Below are 22,057 nucleotides of genomic sequence, written 5' to 3'. Positions count from 1 at the left end.
CAACAACAACACCAACGAGACCAATCCATACACCTACAGGCTTCAGCTGACGCTGATCATGATCATTAAAAATTAACCTTTTTACAACAAATACCAACATAACATGACACACCACTCACATACATACTACACCTACAGAGAGATCTTCTTACACTGGCTTATGACTGACTATGGGCTCGAATGAACATATACACATAGCACCTATACGCATAGCGTAATTAATAACATATTTTCGGTTAGATGTGAACGACAAAGTGATTCATATACAGGGTGTAACAAAAACAAGTGATAATACTTTAGGGTGTGTACGTGTCCCTTTTGAGATTTCACTGTGAAAGTAGCAGCGCTGAAAGACCAAATTTTTTTTTCACTTTTGTATGGGCAAGGGCCCGAGCGTCACGAGTTTCCCCATAAGTACAAAAGTGAAAAAATTTTTTGGTCTTTCAGCGCTGCTACTTTGACAGAGAACTCTCTACAGGGAACACATACACACCCTAAATTATTATCACTTGTTTTTGTTACACCCTGTATAGGTATGAAATACAATAAACTCCGTAAAGTTTGCTCACTTTCGGCGGCTGACAGTCAGTTTGGTTTGAACACGGTCATAAACCATAACCCATACTTACCTACTGACTTTCATGTAAGTGATTTAGTTAACAACAATTATTATAAGTATAAGGTGTAACAAAACTAAGTGATAATACTTTAGGATGTGTATGTCCTTGTAGAGAGTTCACTGTGAAAATAGCAGCGCTGAAAGACCTTTTTTTTCACTTTTGTATGGGGAATCTCGTGACTTGCCCATACAAAAGTAAAAAAAATGTGGTCTTTCGGCGCTGCTACTTTCACAGTAAACTCTTAAGGAACACATTCACACCTTAAAGTATTATCACTTAGCTTTGTTACACCCTGTAGAAGCTGTGGTATTAAGTAAAATAATAGTTTGTTTGAATTTCACTAGTGCAGTGGTTCTTAACCTTTTAGTCATGAGGGACCATTTTACCCACAGACATAATATATCAAGATTGATACCGCATGTGTATCATGTACTTCGCGTGCCATATCGCGTTCCCAATTGTTCACTTTTCACAGAAATTATTTTATTATATCGCTCGTTTTCATACAAATGAAGCGATATGCGGTATCTATCTTGATCTATGTCTGTGATTTTACCAAATGTTTGTCTTACCGGGGACCACCAGTTGGTTTACCAAAGTTAAGTGTTGTTTGAAAAAGAAAACAAGCACAACTTTATAATTATTAGCACTCATTTTTTTTGTTTGTCTAAAAGTTACAGATTTTAATTTAATGTGATTTTTGCGACTGCATACTCTTTACTAACTTCTGAATTCTCACATATTATTAGGATTCTTCGAGGACTTCGCGGACCACTTGGAATGCCTCCAGGGCCACGTCCGCGGACCACCGGTTAAGAACCACTGCACAGTGCACTAGAGCTAGGCAGGGGCATAGCTACCGCCGTATCTATCGTATCTATTTTACGGGGCCCAGCGCCAAGGGGCCCCCCAACGTGAGTATTCAGAAATTAATAAAAACTTGCCTAATATATATATTTTTAATTCACAATTTTATTATTAATGACAAAGTTACAAAGCAATACCTTTGTTATCCGCGTAAAGCGTAAGGGTCTACACAGACGGACCGCATTTCAACTGCAATCCAACTGCAAATTGCAGTTCAAGTTCAGTTTGAATGCAGTTGACACGACTGCAATAGAACTGCCTCACAAGGTCACACAACCAGTCTCCGGTTGCCTAATTAAAATAATTCAAGAAAACATCATTATCATTTAAATATGTTTTCTTGAATTATTTTAATTAGGCAACCGGAGACTGGTTGTGTGACATTGTGAGGTACGGTATTTTTTATTAATGTAGTTTAATGTTTTCTATGACGTAATAATTAGATCGCGCTAGCAGTGTAACATTTTATAGTGGTTTTTCTTATCTGGTATGATGAGGTATGACGTGTGTGCTATTAATAGAGTTTTATAATATTATTGTTGTGAGAGATGTTAGTTTTAATATGAAAATGGATACGTGTGGAAGGGAATCATTGTTGTTACAGTCGATAATTAATGAACTTCGTGATGGTGTGTTTGAGAGAGTGGAATTTCCAATTTTCCGTTCAAAATGGCAACGATTGAGAAGTTTTGAAGACTGGCCGAAGCGTATGCGTCAGACGGCGGAGCAACTTGCGGATGCTGGTTTCTTCTATACGGTTCGAGGAGATAGGACCGTTTGTTTCTGTTGTGGTGGTGGTTTAAAGGATTGGGAAGATGATGATTGTCCTTGGCGGGAGCACGCGCGATGGTTTAGTCGGTGTGCTTACATACAAAAAAAGTACATCAACCATAGTGATGATGATGATAAAAGTGTGAGTGAGAGGGGGATACAGGTTGATAATGGTGATGACGATAAAGGGGGAAAATATACTAAGGAAATAAAAGACACTGTTGTGTGAAAATAATGTTTTTTTATTTTATTTTATAATGCCCCCAAGCTAAAGTGCTAACACCATCGTTTGGACAGATGTATCTTTTATCATCTTTACCACATAAAACTTTTTTTCTTTTGATTTGTGTGTAAACATTATGTTTATCACTACAAAAAGTACGCATATCATCATATTTTTCATAGCTACGATTAAGGGCCTTATAATAGTTCTTAAAGTGTAGGTTTCTCACAATGGCAGCGGAGGTGCCTTTATTTTTTTTTTACAACTTTATCATTATCTAGGATATAGCTATACATTTTGGAGCATAGTCCAATAAACTCTCTGATGATGCAAATCTAAACTAATTCATTTTACTCTTCATAGCTAGCTTATATACATACTAGCTGTTGCCCGCGACTTCATCCGCGTGGACTTCAGTTCATAGCGCGCGATGACAACAAAATTGGAGTTAAAAGCTTTTATAAAAAAACCCTGGTACCCCTTAAATCAAAACAGCTGTGCAGTGTGCACATAATATTTCATTTTTTTAAATTAAACTTTATATTTTATGCCAAATTTTAAAGCTTATTTAGTCCCCCAATTACACAACTTTACCCATAAACTATTTATCATTGATAGGTTTAAGGTTACGTCACTGTATATAATATAAAGTACTGACTTATTAAATAACGTAAAAAAAGAAATAACAATCGAAAAAAATCGATACGCGAATGTATGATGATACCACCTCTTATAGAAAGATGTTGGGCAAGCGTTAGCGCGATGTAAGAGACGCACGACGCCATTTAGTATGATTTTTTGGAACTAACTTAATTTTAACAAATTTTCGTATTTTCACCCCCTTACTTCCCTTTTTTCTAGTAAAAAAGTAGCCTATGTCCTTTCTCCGGCTTCAGACTATCTGTATACAAAATTTCATTTAAATCGGTTCGGTAGTTTTGATGTGAAAGCGAGACAGACAGACAGACAGAGATACTTTCGCATTTATAATATTATATTATAGATAAAATGACTAATTTAATGGTCGTGAGGTCTAATTTAATGGTTACGAGTGTGGTGAACTTATCTTATCATAGCGGGAACCTTTTAAATGTTAAAGGGTAATAAAAAACTAATTAAAACAGGAAAACTTTTAATGTCGTCATATATTATAATATTGTATACATTATATTAAACATGAGAAAAATAAGTACCTACTCTGTAGCGTAACACCTGATTTCATGATCCACAATGGAGGTTCGATCGTAAGCACTTTCTATTATATTTGACGCTTCGTGTAACTCCGCTCAACTTGAATTTCTTCTGGTTAGCAACAATCGGTTACCAATGTTAATCACCTCCTCCAAACCCTCAATTATTCGATTCGATACCACTAAATACGTTGATATGTGAGGTATCGTTTTTGAATTAAGATCATATACGTTTTTACAAAGTTCAAAAGTGAAAGGTGGAATCGAAGGTGCATATGAGGGTGGGTAGATATAGTGTTGGGGGAGTAAATGACACATCTTAACAACACAACAGCCTATATCGAACTGAGTCGCTTGAACAGAACAGCTAATAATATAAACAGAACAGCTGATAATAAAAACATAACAACATGGGCTTCAAACAGAACATCAGCTGTTGAACCAGTTACAACCTGTTTTAACTGGATATTTTTCGAACTGATTTATTTAAAATGGTCAAAGAGGGAATCATTGATAATGAGGCAGTAGGTGGTAGTGTCACTGGGGATGGCTTTCTTGAATTCCATTTCCAATTTTATGTCTATACCACCCCCCACGCCCGATCGAATGGTGTCCATTTGTCGGGAACAGTCGATTACAACAAGAGGTGCTTTTGTCTTAAAATGAGCTGGGTTCACTTGAACATTAGCGGTTTTTTAAACCATAGTATTGCCTTTTAAAGTTACAAAACGCTTCATACAACAGGGAGTAGACACCCTTTTCAAAATCATTAGCAAACGACTCGTATGGATAGTATTGAGAGTTGAGGTAGAGATGAGCATTGTAATAATTGTAGTCAGGCACGTGCAACTCGAACGGTAAGTTATTGATGAGTGTGTTCATTAAACCACATCCCACTGCTTTCATATTAGGTACTTTATTATAGCTTCTGCTGTTGTTGTTATTAGTGAGGTATTTATTTTTATTATGTTTAATCATTGTGATTGTTAGTAAATATAAGTATTATTATTACTACTGTTGTTATTATTAAGGTTGTGTCTCTCACCCCCCACCCACATGTGTACTCTCAACAGAATGAAATTCAAGAAGCAGTCGTCCCACTTATCAGTGAAAGGTTGGGATAATTATTGTAGAAAATATAGACATAGTGAGCTGTTACCCAACAGTATACGTTATTTGGTGTGTGGTCCGTCTGGATGTGGTAAAACTAACCTATTATTAACCTTATTGCTTGAGCCTAAAGGCCTAATATTTGAAAATATCTACTTGTATTCAAAATCACTCAATCAACCGAAATATCAATTTTTAAAGCAAGTACTCAACCATGTACCTGAAGTTAATTTCTACATGTCCTCGGATAAGAGTGAAGTGTCTTCACCGGAAGAGATAGAGTTTAATAGTTTTATAGTTTTCGACGATGTGTCGATGGAAAATCAAGAACCAATACGCTTACATTTCTCTATGGGGAGACATAAGGGAATTGATTGTTTTTATCTGTGTCAAACGTACAGCAAAATACCCAAACAGCTAGTGAGGGATAATGCTAATTTTATTATACTTTTTAAACAGGATGAAATGAATCTACATCATGCTTACGATGATCACATCAATACCGATATGTCGTGGGATGTGTTTTTACAAATGTGTAAAGTATGCTGGAGTGATAAATATGGGTTTATAGTGATTAGTAAAGATGATGAGATGAATAAGGGTCGATATCGAAGAGGTTTTGATGATTATATTACTCTGTAGAATACTCACGATATTACAGATAATAATATAAGCACTTGTCATAATGAAACATTCCACAATGGACACCATCACGTCGTCATCACAACCACCACAAATCTTTGGTGATAAGCAGCTCAAAAGAAAACTAGTTGATTTGGTTAAATCGGTAAAAAAGAAAATCAAGTCATTAAATGAGAGCAGAGCTGAGCTCACATCGAGCCTGCAAGAAACATTTCAACCAATCACACAACCCTTGAACACTCTTCTCAATGAAATTCAAATAAATAACACCACCAACAACCGTAAAGAAAACAAAAGTAAGAGAAAATCAGTTAAGACACAGCAACAGGACGTGCAGGATGGTGTGAATTTATCCACCAGTAAGCAATTCACGGATGATGATGATGATGATGGTGATGCTAGTGATGATACTGATGATTTTGAAGATGCTGATAGTTTGATAAAGCGTGAAAATATTGAGGATGATTCAAAAGAATTATCTAAATATGAAGAAGAAGAAGAAGAAGACATCCACCGCTTAGCAAAAGCCTATATAGATAACAATGTTATCAATAAGATAAAAAAAGTACCGTTTGGTGTTTACTTTACTCCCGAAGGATATTGCGTGGGTGATAGTTTTCTCAAATTGGGTAAAGAGCATTTCACTGTACAAAACGAAAAATTTCAATATACACCGGGGTTGATGGAGCTCTTGCAGTTCAAGAAAGAACCCAACACCCATCTCATTGAAGCCGAGGATAGTCGCAACTACTATAAAATAATTACAATGACAAACGCACACCGACGTAATTTCTCGAAATATGGTCAGATACAGGGCGATAAGAGTTTCAAATATACTAAATATATAAAAAGCCTCTCCTCGTCCGCACCCATTGGACGAGGATGCTTAGTGAACTCGTCATCATTATCCTCGTTACCACCATCATCAATTACAGACCTCTCACTTAAAAAGTACTATCCTAATACAGACTTCAAATATTGGGACGATCCCAATGAACTTGTGGATCGATTACGTTTACTCATAGCTTCCCAAAACGCTGGAAACACCATTCATGGTAATGAGATTATTGCAATAATTGAAGAACTAGTGGAAGCCAATATAATAGAACCACCCCACCAATAACCAACCCTCTAGTTGTTAATTATACTCCCCATTGAGTGTATATAAAAAAATAAATTTAATCACATCTTTATTATAATGGGGATTGTCCATTTTTTTTTAATTTTGCTCATTACAAAAACATTTCGAGGAATAAGGTCAGTGATCGTTTTTCTGTATATAAACGAAAAAAATACCCATTAGTTACTTATATTTTTGAATAAATATGTTTAACCTTTGTTTGACCTTCAATGGCGTTAAATTAGCGACCAACATGACGTTTCAAACTTTTGGTAAGCTTCTCGTATCAGCTTTCACATAATGAGAACTTGCATTTGACGAACCAGCCATTATAAATAAGATTGAAAGGAAAAAAACATACTGCAGAGGTCAATTATTGGCCGCCGATGATGACGTCAGAGCGAAACTTTAAAAATTTATTGAGAAAAAACTAGCCAATGAATTTCAAAATTATTTAATTTATATTTTAAAAATACCCTATTTTAACTAAAAAAAATATAAAAAGTGCATGTGATTTTTTTTGGACAATGCCCATTATGTCTATCAATAAGTTTGGACGTCATTTACATGCCAAGTTGAGTCTATATCTATAATAAAAACTTTACGTTTCGATAGTAGACAAGTGGACTTTAAAAAACGACTCTTAAGAAATGTTAGTAAAGGTATACAAAAAAACGATGTGATTATAAAAGCTCAATTGGATGAGGCCACAGTCTTTTGTTTGTCTAAAATTAAAAAACTCAATCAACAGTGTGAGGACATCACAGCGAAGGTCAATCATTTTCAAGAAATATTACGAAAAAATTTAAAAACCCCACCGGAAGTGAATTCTAAACCTCAAATAAATAAAAATCCCAAAAAGACATCTAATAATCCTCAAGAATCATCATTATCAACGTCCTCGTCATCATCGTCGTTGTCGTCATCATCGTTGTCCTCACGTAAAAACTTCAAGACCTCTAAGGAAGTCAATTCCAAATCTCAAACAGCACAAAATCCCAAGAAGAAAAACGTCTACAAGCCTGAAGAAGATCCATCACATAATTTAACCAATTAACCGACGACGACACTCTAAAACCTAGTTATAAAGTAGTATAATAAAAATATTATGAGTTTAAAATGGCAGGTCGTTAAGGAAATTCATAAGAATGCTAACAAAAAGTTTCCAAGGAGACGATTCGTACAAAAAGGTCTCGATGATACCTGGCAGATTGATTTGATAGATATGCAAAAGTATTCAAAATATAACAAGGTTTTTAAGTACATTTTAGCGTGTATTGATACCTTTTCCAAATACGCGTGGGCTCAACCGGTGAAAAGTAAATCGGCTGATATCAAATCATCCTACGACATCGTAGGATGATTTGATAAATCGAATTTTCGCGAAAATTCTAGGGATTTCGCGAAAACACGGATTTATCAAATCATCCTACGACATATATAATGTTTACAATTTTATCAAGGTTCGTGGTAAAGCTAAATTTAAATGTCACGATTATGTAAGAATTAGTAAATATAAATATTGTTTTTCCAAAGGATACACTGGCAATTGGAGTTCGGAAATATTTCAAATTGTGAAAGTGAATAACACCAACCCAGTTACCTATCAGTTGCAAGATGACCAAAAGCAACCTATATTGGGTTCATTCTATGAAAAAGAACTACAAAAAGTTAAATATCCCGATGTATATCTAGTGGAGAAAGTGTTGAAGAAAAAAGGTGATAAAGTACTCGTGAAATGGTTCGGTTTGAATACAACTAGTTGGATCAATAAAGAAAACAAAATAAATTAATAACGTTTTATTATTTTATATTTTTAAAAGCACACGTACTACATTAACCTATCCCACACAATATTATAATAATCATTTTCAATATACAATTATTAAAAACAAAAAAGGATAGGTATAATAATAATTTTTTTCAATGCTTACACATTTTTTATTATTTTCTTTTTTACAACAATTATTACAATAATCTTTATCCTAGTACATTTTATTAAAGTTACCCACCCCCAATTTTAACCTACTTTCAATACACAATAATTCTTGAAAGCATAATAAATATAAGTAAGTATTACAATTATGTTTTATTAATAGAGTACAATTTTTTTCTTAATCCTAATAATAAGTACATTTTATTAAAGTTACCCACCCCCAATTTTAACCTACTTTCAATACACAATAATTCATGAAAGCATAATATAAGTATTACAATTATGTTTTATTAATAGACTTCAATTTTTTTCTTAATCCTAATAATAAGTACATTTTATTAAAGTTGCCCACCCCCAATTTTAACCTACTTTGCATAATATACTTACATATCACAATTATGTTTTTATTAATAGAGTACAATTTTTTCTTAATCCTAATAATAATAAGTATCATATTTTTTTTACTACGTCAACATTGGCCTTTCGCCATATACCGAAAGCTTCCACCTCAACCCCGCTGCAGTGACAACTTCTCTATGATGACGCAGAATATGGTGAGAACTTGGTATGACGATTACAGTTTGTTAATTTTGGATAATTACCATACCGTATTAATTCTGCAATCACCATCTCCACTTTGGGGCAGCCGAATGTTTCGATGTTTATATGTCTAAAACCCAATGCTGATAATAATTTTTTTTCCACTGTGCCCCCCTTATACGCCCATAAATGCTCTTTATTTGGATCTAGGGTGTGCAAACGCTCCACTAAATCTTCCTTGGTTATATCCCCGTTAACATTTTGGAAAGGTAATCCGTGAACATTACGTTCACAGAATACGATTTCCCTACTTTTCTGCGAATGGAGAAACCACATGGGTAATTTAATATGGTGCAGGTGCACCACCCCAGTCCACATATCATACACCCCAACCTCTTTATAATATATGTCGCTTTTAAGGGGGAAGCCATCAATATCAATAACATACCTTATATCAATCTCCATATTAGTACAAACGTAATTTCAAAAAATATAGGACTCCCCGACAAACATAATATCATAAACACATATATATATATATATATATATATATTTTTATCTAATACATCAAAACATATTTTTACACAATATGACTACATCATCATCTTTTCATACCCTTTTGATAATGTAATAAGAAAACTTCCATTTTCCATACAAAGCCAATATAAATCAAAACTGTCCATGTTTTTCATATTGTATGCTCACAATACAAATGATACATTATCGTTTTCCTGCTTCCTTTGCGTAGGATGAATAAAATAATAATTGATAACATTCCATTTAAAAACAACCTCGTAAAACTGAGAATATATAGCGCAACATTACGGAATTTTCCATAACCACTTATCACAAAACACATAAAAAATACCTCACAACCAGTCTCCGGCCGCCTAATTAAAATAATTCAAGAAAACATCACGAATATATAGCACAACATTACGGAATCTTCCATAACCACTTATCACAAAACACATTAAACTATATTAATAAAAAATACCTCACAACCAGTCTCCGGTTGCCTAATTAAAATAATTCAAGAAAACATCATTATCATCACACACCACCCCTGTGACCAACCAACACAGCGCTCATGAGGTCACAGCACCAACACCACAGCCGTCGCCGCAGCGGCCGCCGTACACACACACATACCTACACCTGCTCACGCTGATCATGATCATTAAAAATCAACCTTTTTATACTACCACCAACATAACATGAAACACCACTCACATTACATATACACACAACAGAGAGATCTTCTTACATTGGTCTATGAGTGGTCCAGAACGTACATATATCCACTACTTGGTTATAGGCTATATTTTATCACGCTAACACTTATAGGAGCGAAGAAATAGAGGAAAATGTGGAAAAAAACGGGGAAAATTATTTGAAATTGAACGCGCTAATCTCAGGAACTACAGGTCCGATTTGAAAAATTATTTCAGTGTTAGATAGCCTATTCATTTAGGAAGGCTATAAGTAGGCCATATTTTTATCATGCTAAGACTAATAGGAGCATGTGAAAAAAATGTGGGAAATTATTTGAAAAGGCTTATCTCGCTAGGGCACTAACACTTTTGAAATCTAAAAGTTTCAAATTCTTGTTATGGTTTACTGTTCATTCATGGAGTTTGGCATTTTAATAAAATGAAATCTCTCTAATTTATGTAGCTTTAATTGCTACTCTTTTGCATATTCTGCTAATGGACTGTTGAGATAAACCATGAATATCTGCATAATCATCTTGTATCTGAAAAAAAAACTTATCTGCGGTAGGTAGTCAAATTACAACAAATTTTTTTTCAATAATAATTAAATATCGAATAGTTCTTTAAAAATATATTATAAAAAATCATTACAATTAATAATAAGTGTCTGGGTGTCCAATTTTTTACACATTTAGTACTTTCATAATTTAATTGGATGTAGTATGAAATTTGACCTTAGATAGGTACATCCAAGAGCAAAGTCAATACAAAATCGCTCTGACATTTCATAATTTAACATTGGCAACTCACTGAGACCGCCATAATAAAAAAAGAAGAAGAAAAACTAGGCTAGGACTGGGTTTAGAGGTATTTGGCTAGGAATAATCACTATAAAAAAAAAGTAATTCCATGTATTTGAATTACGAAGTAATCTGATTAAAATGTAATTAGATTAAAATTTATTCTAACTACATTCTAATCAACTACTGGTTAACTTCAAGTGCACAATTACTTCAGCAATCTGATTAATTTGTAATCAGATTAACAACTACAAAGTATTTGTAATTGTGTAATTATTGTTAATCTAATTAGTTTTTGCCCAACTCTGCCACTCACATACATTATACACACAACAGAGAGATCTTCTTACACTGGTTTATGAGTGAGCCAGAACGTACATATATCCACTACTACGGTATCCGATGAAAATATATATATATATATATATATATATATATATATATATATATATATATATATATATATACACACACAAGAATTGCTCGTTTAAAGAAATAAGATATAATAATAATATCCATGGACGCTTCACACCACGTCAGTCTGACCCCGTGGTAAGTACCTGAAGGACGTTACGGGTACCAGACAACGGAAATATATTTAATACTTTTAGGACCTGTTTCACCACTTTCTGATAAAGTGCCTAATAGGCTATTCACAACTTTTTTGACAGATTCTCCATACTTGATCTGTCAAGTTAATTGGTGGATAGCCTTATCAGGATTCAGGAAGTGGTGAAACAGGCCCTTATACTATACATATATTTAAGATTTTTATTATATGATAGGTACACAATATATTTCATATTATACATCCATGACCCAGGAACTTAGAAAAACTTTTTGTTCCGTCCATGTTACAATTTACAAAGCATGTAAGTAAGCACAAAAGTACAAATCTTTACAAATCTTTATTCACGAACTTAAAATACAATATAATAACAGTGTTTGAGACCCCCTTTTAAGTAAAGTTACCTGTGTTAGGGGAATCTCGCTCTGCCGAAAACAATACATTTGGAAAGTAAGTACCGTATATTAAGTGAGGCTAGTAATTATTACAAAGAGAAATATAGAGTTTACTCATGGACAAAAGTAAGCATTAACATGAGTCGTAGGCTTTATTTTTGTTTGTATAACATACATTGATTATGAGTAAGTACTTATAAGTAAATAAATATTTTTAATCTTTATTGTTTTTTTAAGTTCTTTTGACTTCTGGCGACCCCGCTAGAGAAGCTTCGCGACCCCCCAGGGAGTTGCGACCCACAGGTTGAAAAACACTGGTTTACTGTATCCAAAGAATTTTAATTACGCTGTAATACAACGTTTAATTTATGTCTGTATGTCAAATTATTCTAAAGTTATTATTAGTTGAACATACCATATGCTGGACCTTGGTAGTTAGTGTTTTTTTGCATAACAAGTACTTACATAACATAAATAATATGAGTGCTTAAAATATACGTGGGAGAGCCATGCTTCGGCACGAATGGGCCGGCTCTACCGGAGAAATACCACGTTCTCACAGAAAACCGGCGTGAAACAGCGCTTGCGCTGTGTTTCGCCGAGTGAGTGAGTTTACCGGAGGCCCAATCCCCTACCCTATTCCCTTCCCTACCCTCCCCTATTCCCTTCCCTTCCCATCCATACCCTCCCCTATTACCCTCTTAAAAGGCCGGCAACGCACCTGCAGCTCTTCTGATGCTGCGAGTGTCAATTGGCGACGGAAGTTGCTTTCCATCAGGTGACCCGTTTGCTCGTTTTCCCCTTTCATAAAAAAAAAAAGGGGCAATGCGTTGCCGGCCTTTTAAAAGGGAATAGGGTAATAGGGGAGGGTAGGGAAGGAAATAGGGGAAGGTAGGGAAGGGAAAAGGGTAGGGTAGGGGATTGGGCCTCCGGTAAACTCACTCACTCGGCGAAACACAGCGCAAGCGCTGTTTCACGCCGGTTTTCTGTGAGAACGTGGTATTTCTCCGCTCAATGCTCAATGCAAAGCAATGCTCGTCTTTCGAAAATCTGTTCTTTGTCTACTATCGGAATTATAGGACGTCAATAAGAATTTAAAAAATGCCTAAATGCCTAAATGTGCCGTATTGAGCTGCAGAAATTCAAATAGAAACGTTGGCTTCTAACTAGATAATGGGCACTTTTCTTATCATCGGTACGTTACAGTAGCTATAAAAAAGTGGCACGCTCGTTTTCATACAAATGGAGCGACATGCGGTATCTATCTTGATCTATGTCTGTGGTAGATAGGTAAAATAATGACAGTGATAATTTAATACAAATAAAAGGCCTAGCTTTTAGAGGATAAAGTAGATAATAATGTTTTCTATCTATTAATAAGAAACGGATAAGAATTTTTAAAAAGCTATTTAAAACATAGATAATAATTGTTCACTTTTCACAGAAATTATTTTATTAAATAATTTTTAATACTAATTACAGTGAACTTAATTTTTTTTTGCCCCTTTTTTTTTTATGAAAGGGGAAAACGAGCAAACGGGTCACCTGATGGAAAGCAACTTCCGTCGCCCATGGACACTCGCAGCATCAGAAGAGCTGCAGGTGCGTTGCCGGCCTTTTAAAAGGGAATAGGGTAATAGGGGAGGGTAGGGAAGGAAATAGGGGAAGGTAGGGAAGGGAAAAGGGTAGGGTAGGGGATTGGGCCTCCGGTAAACTCACTCACTCGGCGAAACACAGCGCAAGCGCAGGTGGGGGCAGGGGGGGGGGGGGGGGAAGCTGCCCCCCCCCCCCCTTGGATCATGTTGACGTCCCTACTAAGTATATTAAGTATATAGTACTTTCATGTATAAAAATAAAAAATAATAAAACGAGTTTTTGCCATTTGTTTGCAATACAATATTTTTATAACTAAAAATTATTAATTTTTTATTCTTTATAAGCACCTAGCTTATAAACTATCTGATTTGCCCCCCCTGGCCCAGAATCTGCGTAATTTATATAGTTATATTTTTCCTTACATACTAGATATGTAAATTATATTAAACTAAATTAGAATTTTTAAGCGATCAATAATTTTCTTGTCAATAATATTTTCAGTCTTGAATTCAAATGGATCTCCAACAGTAGAACATGTGACTAGGCCATTCTTTTTCCTGAAAACAAAAACATCGTTAATGGTTATAAAGGCACTAGTCACTACATACTTAATAGGTACATATTTTATTATATACTTGGGTTATACATTATACAGTTTAGAATTTAGATAATATTTGCATAATTGCTAAAGATTCATAGTATGGGAGCCCTGGAACAATTTTTTTTTTATTACTATCAACTATCAAGCTAAGTTTTTTGTGAGTAGCTTCATTTTGATAACGCGATCAATATTTTTATTTGCGAAAAATTTCGAAAGTGGTAGCTAACAGAGATAGAAAGGATTTCATACTTTGACTTGATAATCCTAAAATATGGACTGTTTTATTTAAAAGACAAATGACAATGTTACTCTATATAATAATAATAACTATTAACCTATCAATATACAAAGAACAGCTTGTTAGGGTTCCGTTTTAGGGTTCAGTAGTCAACCAAATTTTGTTGATTACAGAACCCTATAATTTACAGATTACAGAACCCTAGTCAAATAATACAGTCCATATTTTAGGACCATCAAGTCAAAGTATGAAATCCTTTTTATCTCTGTTAGCTACCACTTTCGAGATTTTTCCCAAATAAAAATGTTGTTCGTCTTTTAATAAAAAAAAATTGCTCTAGGGCTCCTGTACGGGAGTAATGTATGATTGCTGATATTATATTTAATTTGTGGTTCTCGTAGTGTGGCTGTATGACTGGTGTATTGTGCGGTTTTTTGTTTTCCTGCGTGTGTGATAAGGGCATAGGGTTGCCACCTTTTTGTTTTTGAAAATAAAGTACATCAGCTACTTTAGGTGAAAAAAAAATGTACACAGTATAAAAATAAAGTACAATTTATAAAATTATCTGTAAGTAGAAATAAAAATGAATTCTGTACTTTGTTAGTTTCTTTAAAACTCGAGAACGGCTGAACCGCTTTGACTTATTTTGGTCTTGAAACATTCGTGGAAGCCCAGGGAGGGTTTATGTTGGGAGATAGGTAATAAGAGGTCATCTAGGTTGAAATAAAGTATTTTTGCGTACTTTATTATAACGTACAATACTTTATAATAAAGTACGGTTGGCAACCCTATTAAAGGGCAGTTTTTAAGTGTGAAGTCGTGTAATGACTGTGGTAAGTTTAATAAGGTTAAAGGTCATTTCGAACAATATTTTATTCTCCTACGCAAAGTCAGAGGAAATAGATATCGTTTATCTTTCGTTGAGCATTTGTGCGTGTGTTGCATTTAATATGTTGTGATCTTCAGGACTTATATTATCATGTATTATTTTAGGAAGTTCTGTATTTAGAGAATTTATTTGTTTTGTGTAATGTAACCAACATTAGTCATAATAACTCCCATATTATGTAATCAATTGGAAAAAAAATCACTACATTTGTATCTGCATCATACCTACTTTCAGCTAATTAATCAGTAAATCTATACATCTATACATATAAATAAAATTGGAGTGTCTGTAATATTGAAAGAACCGTTTTTTACTAGATGCATATGAATGTATACAGGGTGTAACAAAAATAAGTGATAATACTTTAGGGTGTGTACGTGTTCCTTGTAGGGAGTTCACTGTGAAAGTAGCAGCGCTGAAAGACCAAAAATTTTTTTCACTTTTGTATGGGCAAGGGTCCGAGCGTCACGAGTTTCCCCATACAAAAGTGAAAAAAAATTTTGGTCTTTCAGCGCTGCTACTTTCACAGTGAACTCTCTACAAGGAACACGTACACACCCTAAAGTATTATCACTTATTTTTGTTACACCCTGTATAGAGTATATACACCAAAACAATTTTTTTTACAATTTTTGTCTGTATGTCTGTCTGTCTGTCTGTCTGTTTGTTCCGGCTAATCTCTGAAATGGCTGGAGCGATTTTGACGGGACTTTTTTGGCACAAAGCTGATGTAGTAAGGCATAACTTAGGCTACTTTTTAACCGACTTCCGAAAAGGAGGAGGACATATTTAACTTTTTTTATATTGGTTCGCGGACAACTCCGTCGTTTGTAGACCGATTTATAAAATTATTTTGTTGTCGTATGAGATGTAGCCCGAATTTAGTAACATGTTCACAAAAATGATGATCTGATGATGCAATCCATTAAAAATTGACAGGACTCCTTAAAATTTATATGGAAACATATAGTGATTTTACGTTTTTTTAAAGGATTTTAAGCTTAAACTACCAAAAAATAAGAATTTCGCTGAAGTACACCCTGGTTCCGAACATGCTGTACAGAACTTTTTAATCCTTATAGATAAATGTTTGGCAATTAGTTTGGTGACTGATTTTTAGGGTTCCGTAGCCAAATGGCAAAAAACGGAACCCTTATATATTCGTCATGTCTGTCTGTCTGTCCGTCCGTCCGTATGTCACAGCCACTTTTCTCCGAAACTATTGAAACTTGGTAAGTACTTATATGTAATGTGTGAACGGCATTAAGATTTTCATACAAAAATGCAAAAATTATTAAACATTTTAGGGGTCCCCATTGATACAACTGAAAAAAAAACTTTTTTTTCATCTAATCTATGCGTGTGGGGTGTCTATGGATAGGTCTTAAAAAATCATATTATTGAGGTTTTTAATATCATTTTTTTTTTCTAATCGCAAACTATTCAATAGTTTGCGAGGGAGACTCTTCCAAAGTGGTAAAATGTGTACCCCCCCTCTAAATTCTAAAGGAGGGACATAATAATTCTAAAAAATATATATCGTCGTATCCTACGAATAAGGGCGCTGTTGCAAAAACCCTACTTTACAGGAGAAGGTTTTTTGTGTTTATTTCAAAATATTGTTAGACAACTTTTAGAAATTAATGATGAAATTATCGCATAACTACGTAGTGGTTGCTATGAAATTTTAAATGAGACGTTTAATTTGATATTTCGGGTAGATTTGTCGCTTATTTCTTTTTTCGGCGGAGTAAAATAAGTCTCATCAGACACAAGTAACGTTATGCCTTTTTTGTGCGGATACAACGGGGTCTTAAGAGCATTTGTGTCTTTTTAGTGATCATTATCAAAGAATTTCCTTTTTAAAACCACATTGAAAAATCGGCCAAGTGCGAGTTGTACTCGCGCACGAAGGGTTCCGTACCATTATACAGTAAAAATAGCCAAAAATGTGTGTTTTTTTTGTATAAGGGTAATAATTTTTAATTTATTTTAATTATGTCGTCAATTATTATTAAAGTATACTTAAGTACAACGGAACATTTCAAAGCTCACCTGTTGCTATTATTGACATGGAGCAAAAAATAGCAAAAAATCATGTTTGTTGTATGGGAGCCCACTTAAATATTTAATTTAATTTTTTTCAGTATTTATTGTTATAGTGGCAGAAGATATACTCAATCTGTGAAAAGTTCTTGAGATAGAGCCTGGAGACAGACGGACGGACAGATAGACATCGAAGCGTTATTAATAGGGTCCCGTCTTTACCCTTTGGGTACGTAAACCAGAAAAAAACAATATAAATAGGCATATGGATAAAAACATACATAAAATTAATAATATGGAACGTTTTACAATATTAATTCCTAACCCTTCAGGGTTGAGAACCAATAGTTATTGTGATTGCTTTCAAGCAATCACAATAACTATTGGTTCCCTTCAACTTGTAAAAATAAAACATATAACGTGATAAGACTTTACAGTTTTATGCCAGTTATTTTAAATTACCAAATAACATTATAACTAACGATTAGTTACTCTGACTATTATAATATTGGTTAACTTTTATGACAATTAGATTATCCAAGAACCAGCGATAGACAGGTTTTTGTCATTTTATAAAAGCTGAAAGTTTTCCTGTATGAACAAACAGCAACTATAGAATTTCAATCGCGTTTAGGAGGTATCCAGTTTTGAAGGTCTACCTAGCCTTCGATACAATGTAAAGCGCTTTTTTTTCTTACTTCTTTCGGAAATGTAGGAATCTCATCTCAGACACCCTTAATTATTCCCTAAAATCCCACTTTAAGGTGGTATGGCAGTGGGAAGTAACTGGCATAAGTTGTCTGGCAATAGGGAGCAACTTCGTCAGTGGGAGACGAGATTCGAGAGAGAGAGGAAAAAAAATCACCTTAAATTTTATCAAAGGTGTGGTAGACTTTCAAAACTGGATACCTCCTAAAGTATCTGCGACCGAAGCTCTATAATAGTTGGTTGCCGTTCTTACCTCTACATGTATATGAGTTACTAGCTTTTTTCCCCGGCTTCGATCGCGTGAAATTCAAAAAATCGTGTAAAACACGAGTATTTTAGGAACATTATGTTTTTCCAAAACCAAAAGTAGCCTTTGTTACTCTTCATTCTTTCGACTTAGTATGTGCTAAAAATCATGTCAATTAGTTGCTTCGCTAGGGTGTGAAGGAAGGACAAACAAACATATTTTCCCATTTATACTTTAAGTATAATGGGAAAGTACGAGTATAGCATAATGATTATAAGTAAAAGAAAACTCTGGCTGTTTCTGGCTCTTGGTTTAGCTTATAAGTAGTAACAATATGACGGAGCGGTGCCTATTCTACTTCAACATCAGCTTAGCATGATAACGCTAATATTTTGTATTCTAAATTAAATTCTTTTATGAGACGATATACGACATCCCTCGTGTCCTTTTGCAAGAGTGTGATGACCGATGATACATCATCAGCACAGCTCAAGAGATGTACTCAAAATTTCGGGTACGTTCAGTTACTCACAGTTCGTCCAATAAACCAAAAAAATTAATAGTAACAAAAAAAGTTTCGTTACACTCACTTTCGATACACCAAAAGCTCTTTTCCTAAATTTTTAATAAAATAGAAACTTTTTTTCAATTCTTTCAAGCACCGGGGACTGTTTTTGTTTTCTAGAACCTAAAAATACAAAAAAAAAAAACTCAAATTATATTGTGGAATATTATTTTATATTTTAATATTCTTGTAGCACACTACCTTTAACTATTTTTCTATACGGCGGAAAAAGCCATAAAGTTCACTGCGGCTTTTTAACAAAATTAAAACAAAACATTATAAACTTTCAATTATATACTTTTCGAAATGTTTAGTTTATGAAAGGCAAATTCATGTAATAATTTTTCCAATAATAACTGTTCAACTAAAGAAAAATTAAAGAAATAAATTTCGTACATAGAAAAAAGCAACAAAAGCCATTAGGGCAAACGATTCCCTAGTACTAGTACTAAGAGACGATTCCGTGGAAAAAGGCCACAGGCACAATAGTGTCTTTTTTCCAGGTAATAACTTTTAAGAATGTAAAACAATTTTTATACTTACTGTGTGTTCCCTTTTACGGTTAACACAAAGTAATTTAAACAAAAAACAGTGCAATGACGCATACGCGAGTTCGCGGAGTAAGGGCGTGGTAGCGCGAGCGCCTCGTCCCCGCCCCGCGCGTCCTTTCACGCACTCCAAGAAAACGGTCACTGAAGCCTTTGTTGCTTTTTTCGCCGGGGAATTTAAGAGCTAACAAATGTGGCATTTTTTAAAACTTCATTTACTGGTTATTAAAATTAACTTTTTACTATTTTTTACATTGGAGGTTATAGATAATGAGCTGCCGATTTCGATTTTGCAATAAAAATAATAAGCCATAGTGACCAGGGCGCCCTTATTCGTAGGATACGACGATATGATGTACATTTCTATAAAAACTACCACGAAAATTGGTTTGAACGAGATCTAGCAGCAGCAGGTAGTTTTTTATACGTCAATTTAAATGGTAAATGGTAAACCTTAACTTTTCTTTCATTAAATTAACTGAAATATAAAAATAAATCAAAAACCTTTTAATTTCATAGAAATAAACCTTATACTTAGCTGCTGCAAAACCCTTCATGGGCGAGTCCAACTCGCACTTAGCCGGTTTTTACTATTTGGTTAAAGAAGGGGAAAATTTGTCTCTTTTTAAAAGATTTTATTTAACTCGCTCTGTATGTATGTAAGTATGTATGTTATGGTGGAATTTTGGAACTCAATTTTAAGGTAGATATTTCATTTTCTTTTTTTTATCGCATTTTGCTGACGCGGACGAAGTCGCGGGCAACAGCTAGTATTGTAATTAATAAGCTGCCAAAATTCGTTTGACGCGCGGGAATCGTACGTTTTTCCGGGATGAAAACTATTCTATGTCCTTTCCGGAGCGTCAAAGTATACCCTATAAGTACATACCAAATTTCACCAAAATCGGTTCAGCAATTTGAGCGTGAAGAGGTTTTAAGCTCTGGTTTCCTTCAAAAGCGGCGCCGTCATGCAGAGACCGCAAAACAGCGGTGAATAACGTCACTAGAACGTTGTCCATGTAAGAAATAAGTCGCGGTTTCCTAGGGAACGGTAATTGGCACCGTTCTCTAGGAAACCGCGCCATACCGGGCCCACATAGACAACGTTCTAATGATGTCATTCACCGCTGCATCACGGCCGTCACACGACGGCACCGCTCTTGGAGGATACCTGAGATATTGGACAGACACACTTTCGCATAAAGATAATAATATTAGTATTGATTAAATAGTGTATAATAAATTTCTCACCTGGCACATTTGGCTGCAGTAATACGTAATTGTATTCATCTTAGAGCATCCGAGGCATATTCTGTTTGTTATTCTACTACATATTCGGCAGTATCCATCGGCGACTTTCATTCTCGCAGGATTCAGGGATGTGACGAACGATATCGAGGGGCTTAGAGGAACATCGGAGCCTGGAGTAGTGTAGCCTGGTTGCCGTGTGTCGTCGCCCTGAAAATAATACATAACACTATAATATAAATTATTATTAATAGTAGTTGGGGAGGGGAGGAGGGGATTTCGGGAGTAGCTCGAGCGTGTCAGATTAAGCTTGCATAGGCTTCCGACATGTGTCTAGTCATCATGGTATAGAAATCAGATTTCTCAGGTGGTGGGTATTTTTTTTTTTTAAATATTGAAATGTCGTCGGATCTGTCAGATTAAGATAGGGGATGTTTAGTATACCCCAAAGAAGCTTCCATATAAAGCACTGACAATTCAAAGGTTAGGTAAGCCTGTAGGGACATTTTAAAATATAAAAAAATAAAACTTCATAATTCCTTAACTAAGCTTCGCAGAGATTTAGTTCTCGTTGTCTAAAATATATTTATAATTTACCTAAATAAGCAATTTTCTGAATATATTGTTACGGACACACAGGTCCATCTAGCGGCGGATCAGCGAAACTGATCAGGGAAACACAGACAACATAAATCCCCTACTCGATACTAGATGGCGTTAGGTGTACCTATGAGTATTTTCTAGAAATATCCCATACTTGTTTACGCATATCGGGTTTATTCTGGGATATTCCGGAGAATTCTGATATTCGATCCGGCACGTATAAATAGTCGCAGACAGTCGGGCCGATAATTCAGTTTATTTGGAGCAATCATCGAGACGACTTCGGAGTGAAAACAAGTGATCAATAGTGAGTGAACCAGTGAAACTTGCAACCTTTCCTCCCACAGCTCGATGGTCCGTTCTCTGGCTTGGTCCCTCCACCGACGTACGGTATCCGGTAGGGGGTTGCTGCCCCCCGCGCGAGTCGCTGCGCCACGCCAGTAGACGTCGGTGAGGGCTCTAGCTTCAAGGTCCCATGGGACACTACCGGCGAGCGGGCACGCAGCATCTTTTGAGATGGTGCGATACCCACAAACTGCTCGCGTCGCCATGGTCCTTTGTACTCTCCCGAGGACAAGCCGATTTGAAGGCGACAGATCTTTGGCCCATATCGGCGCCCCATACATTATCATGGAGCGAATGACTCCCATATATAGTCGTCGCGACTTGGCTACGACCTAGGACAGTGATAGTGCTGAGTGTTTTGGACCTAGTGCTTTGTGTGACCTAGTGTTTGTGAATAAAGTCTTCAAGAGAGTCAGCAGGTCTTTCT

General features: G+C 35.2%; 1 protein-coding gene across 3 annotated transcripts in view; it reads right to left on the bottom strand.

Moving 5' to 3' along the window:
- Positions 1-14,015: 14,015 nt before the first annotated feature.
- The window catches only part of LOC121733126 (probable WRKY transcription factor protein 1), a 64,916-nt gene continuing 56,874 nt past the window's right edge, over positions 14,016-22,057 (bottom strand). For all 3 annotated transcript variants that reach the window (XM_042123287.1, XM_042123288.1, XM_042123286.1), the window contains 2 exons: positions 20,686-20,892; positions 14,016-14,149 (listed from right to left, as the gene is read on the bottom strand). In XM_042123287.1, coding sequence (XP_041979221.1) covers positions 14,102-14,149; positions 20,686-20,892 — 255 coding nt within the window. In that variant the 3' untranslated portion in view covers positions 14,016-14,101. The remainder of the gene's footprint in view (positions 14,150-20,685; positions 20,893-22,057) is intronic.

Source organism: Aricia agestis, chromosome 13, assembly GCF_905147365.1.
Source record: "Aricia agestis chromosome 13, ilAriAges1.1, whole genome shotgun sequence".
Classification (NCBI taxonomy): Eukaryota; Metazoa; Arthropoda; class Insecta; order Lepidoptera; family Lycaenidae; genus Aricia; species Aricia agestis.
The sequence above is the reverse complement of the archived record's forward strand: the minus strand, read 5'-3'. Positions and strand labels throughout refer to the sequence as shown.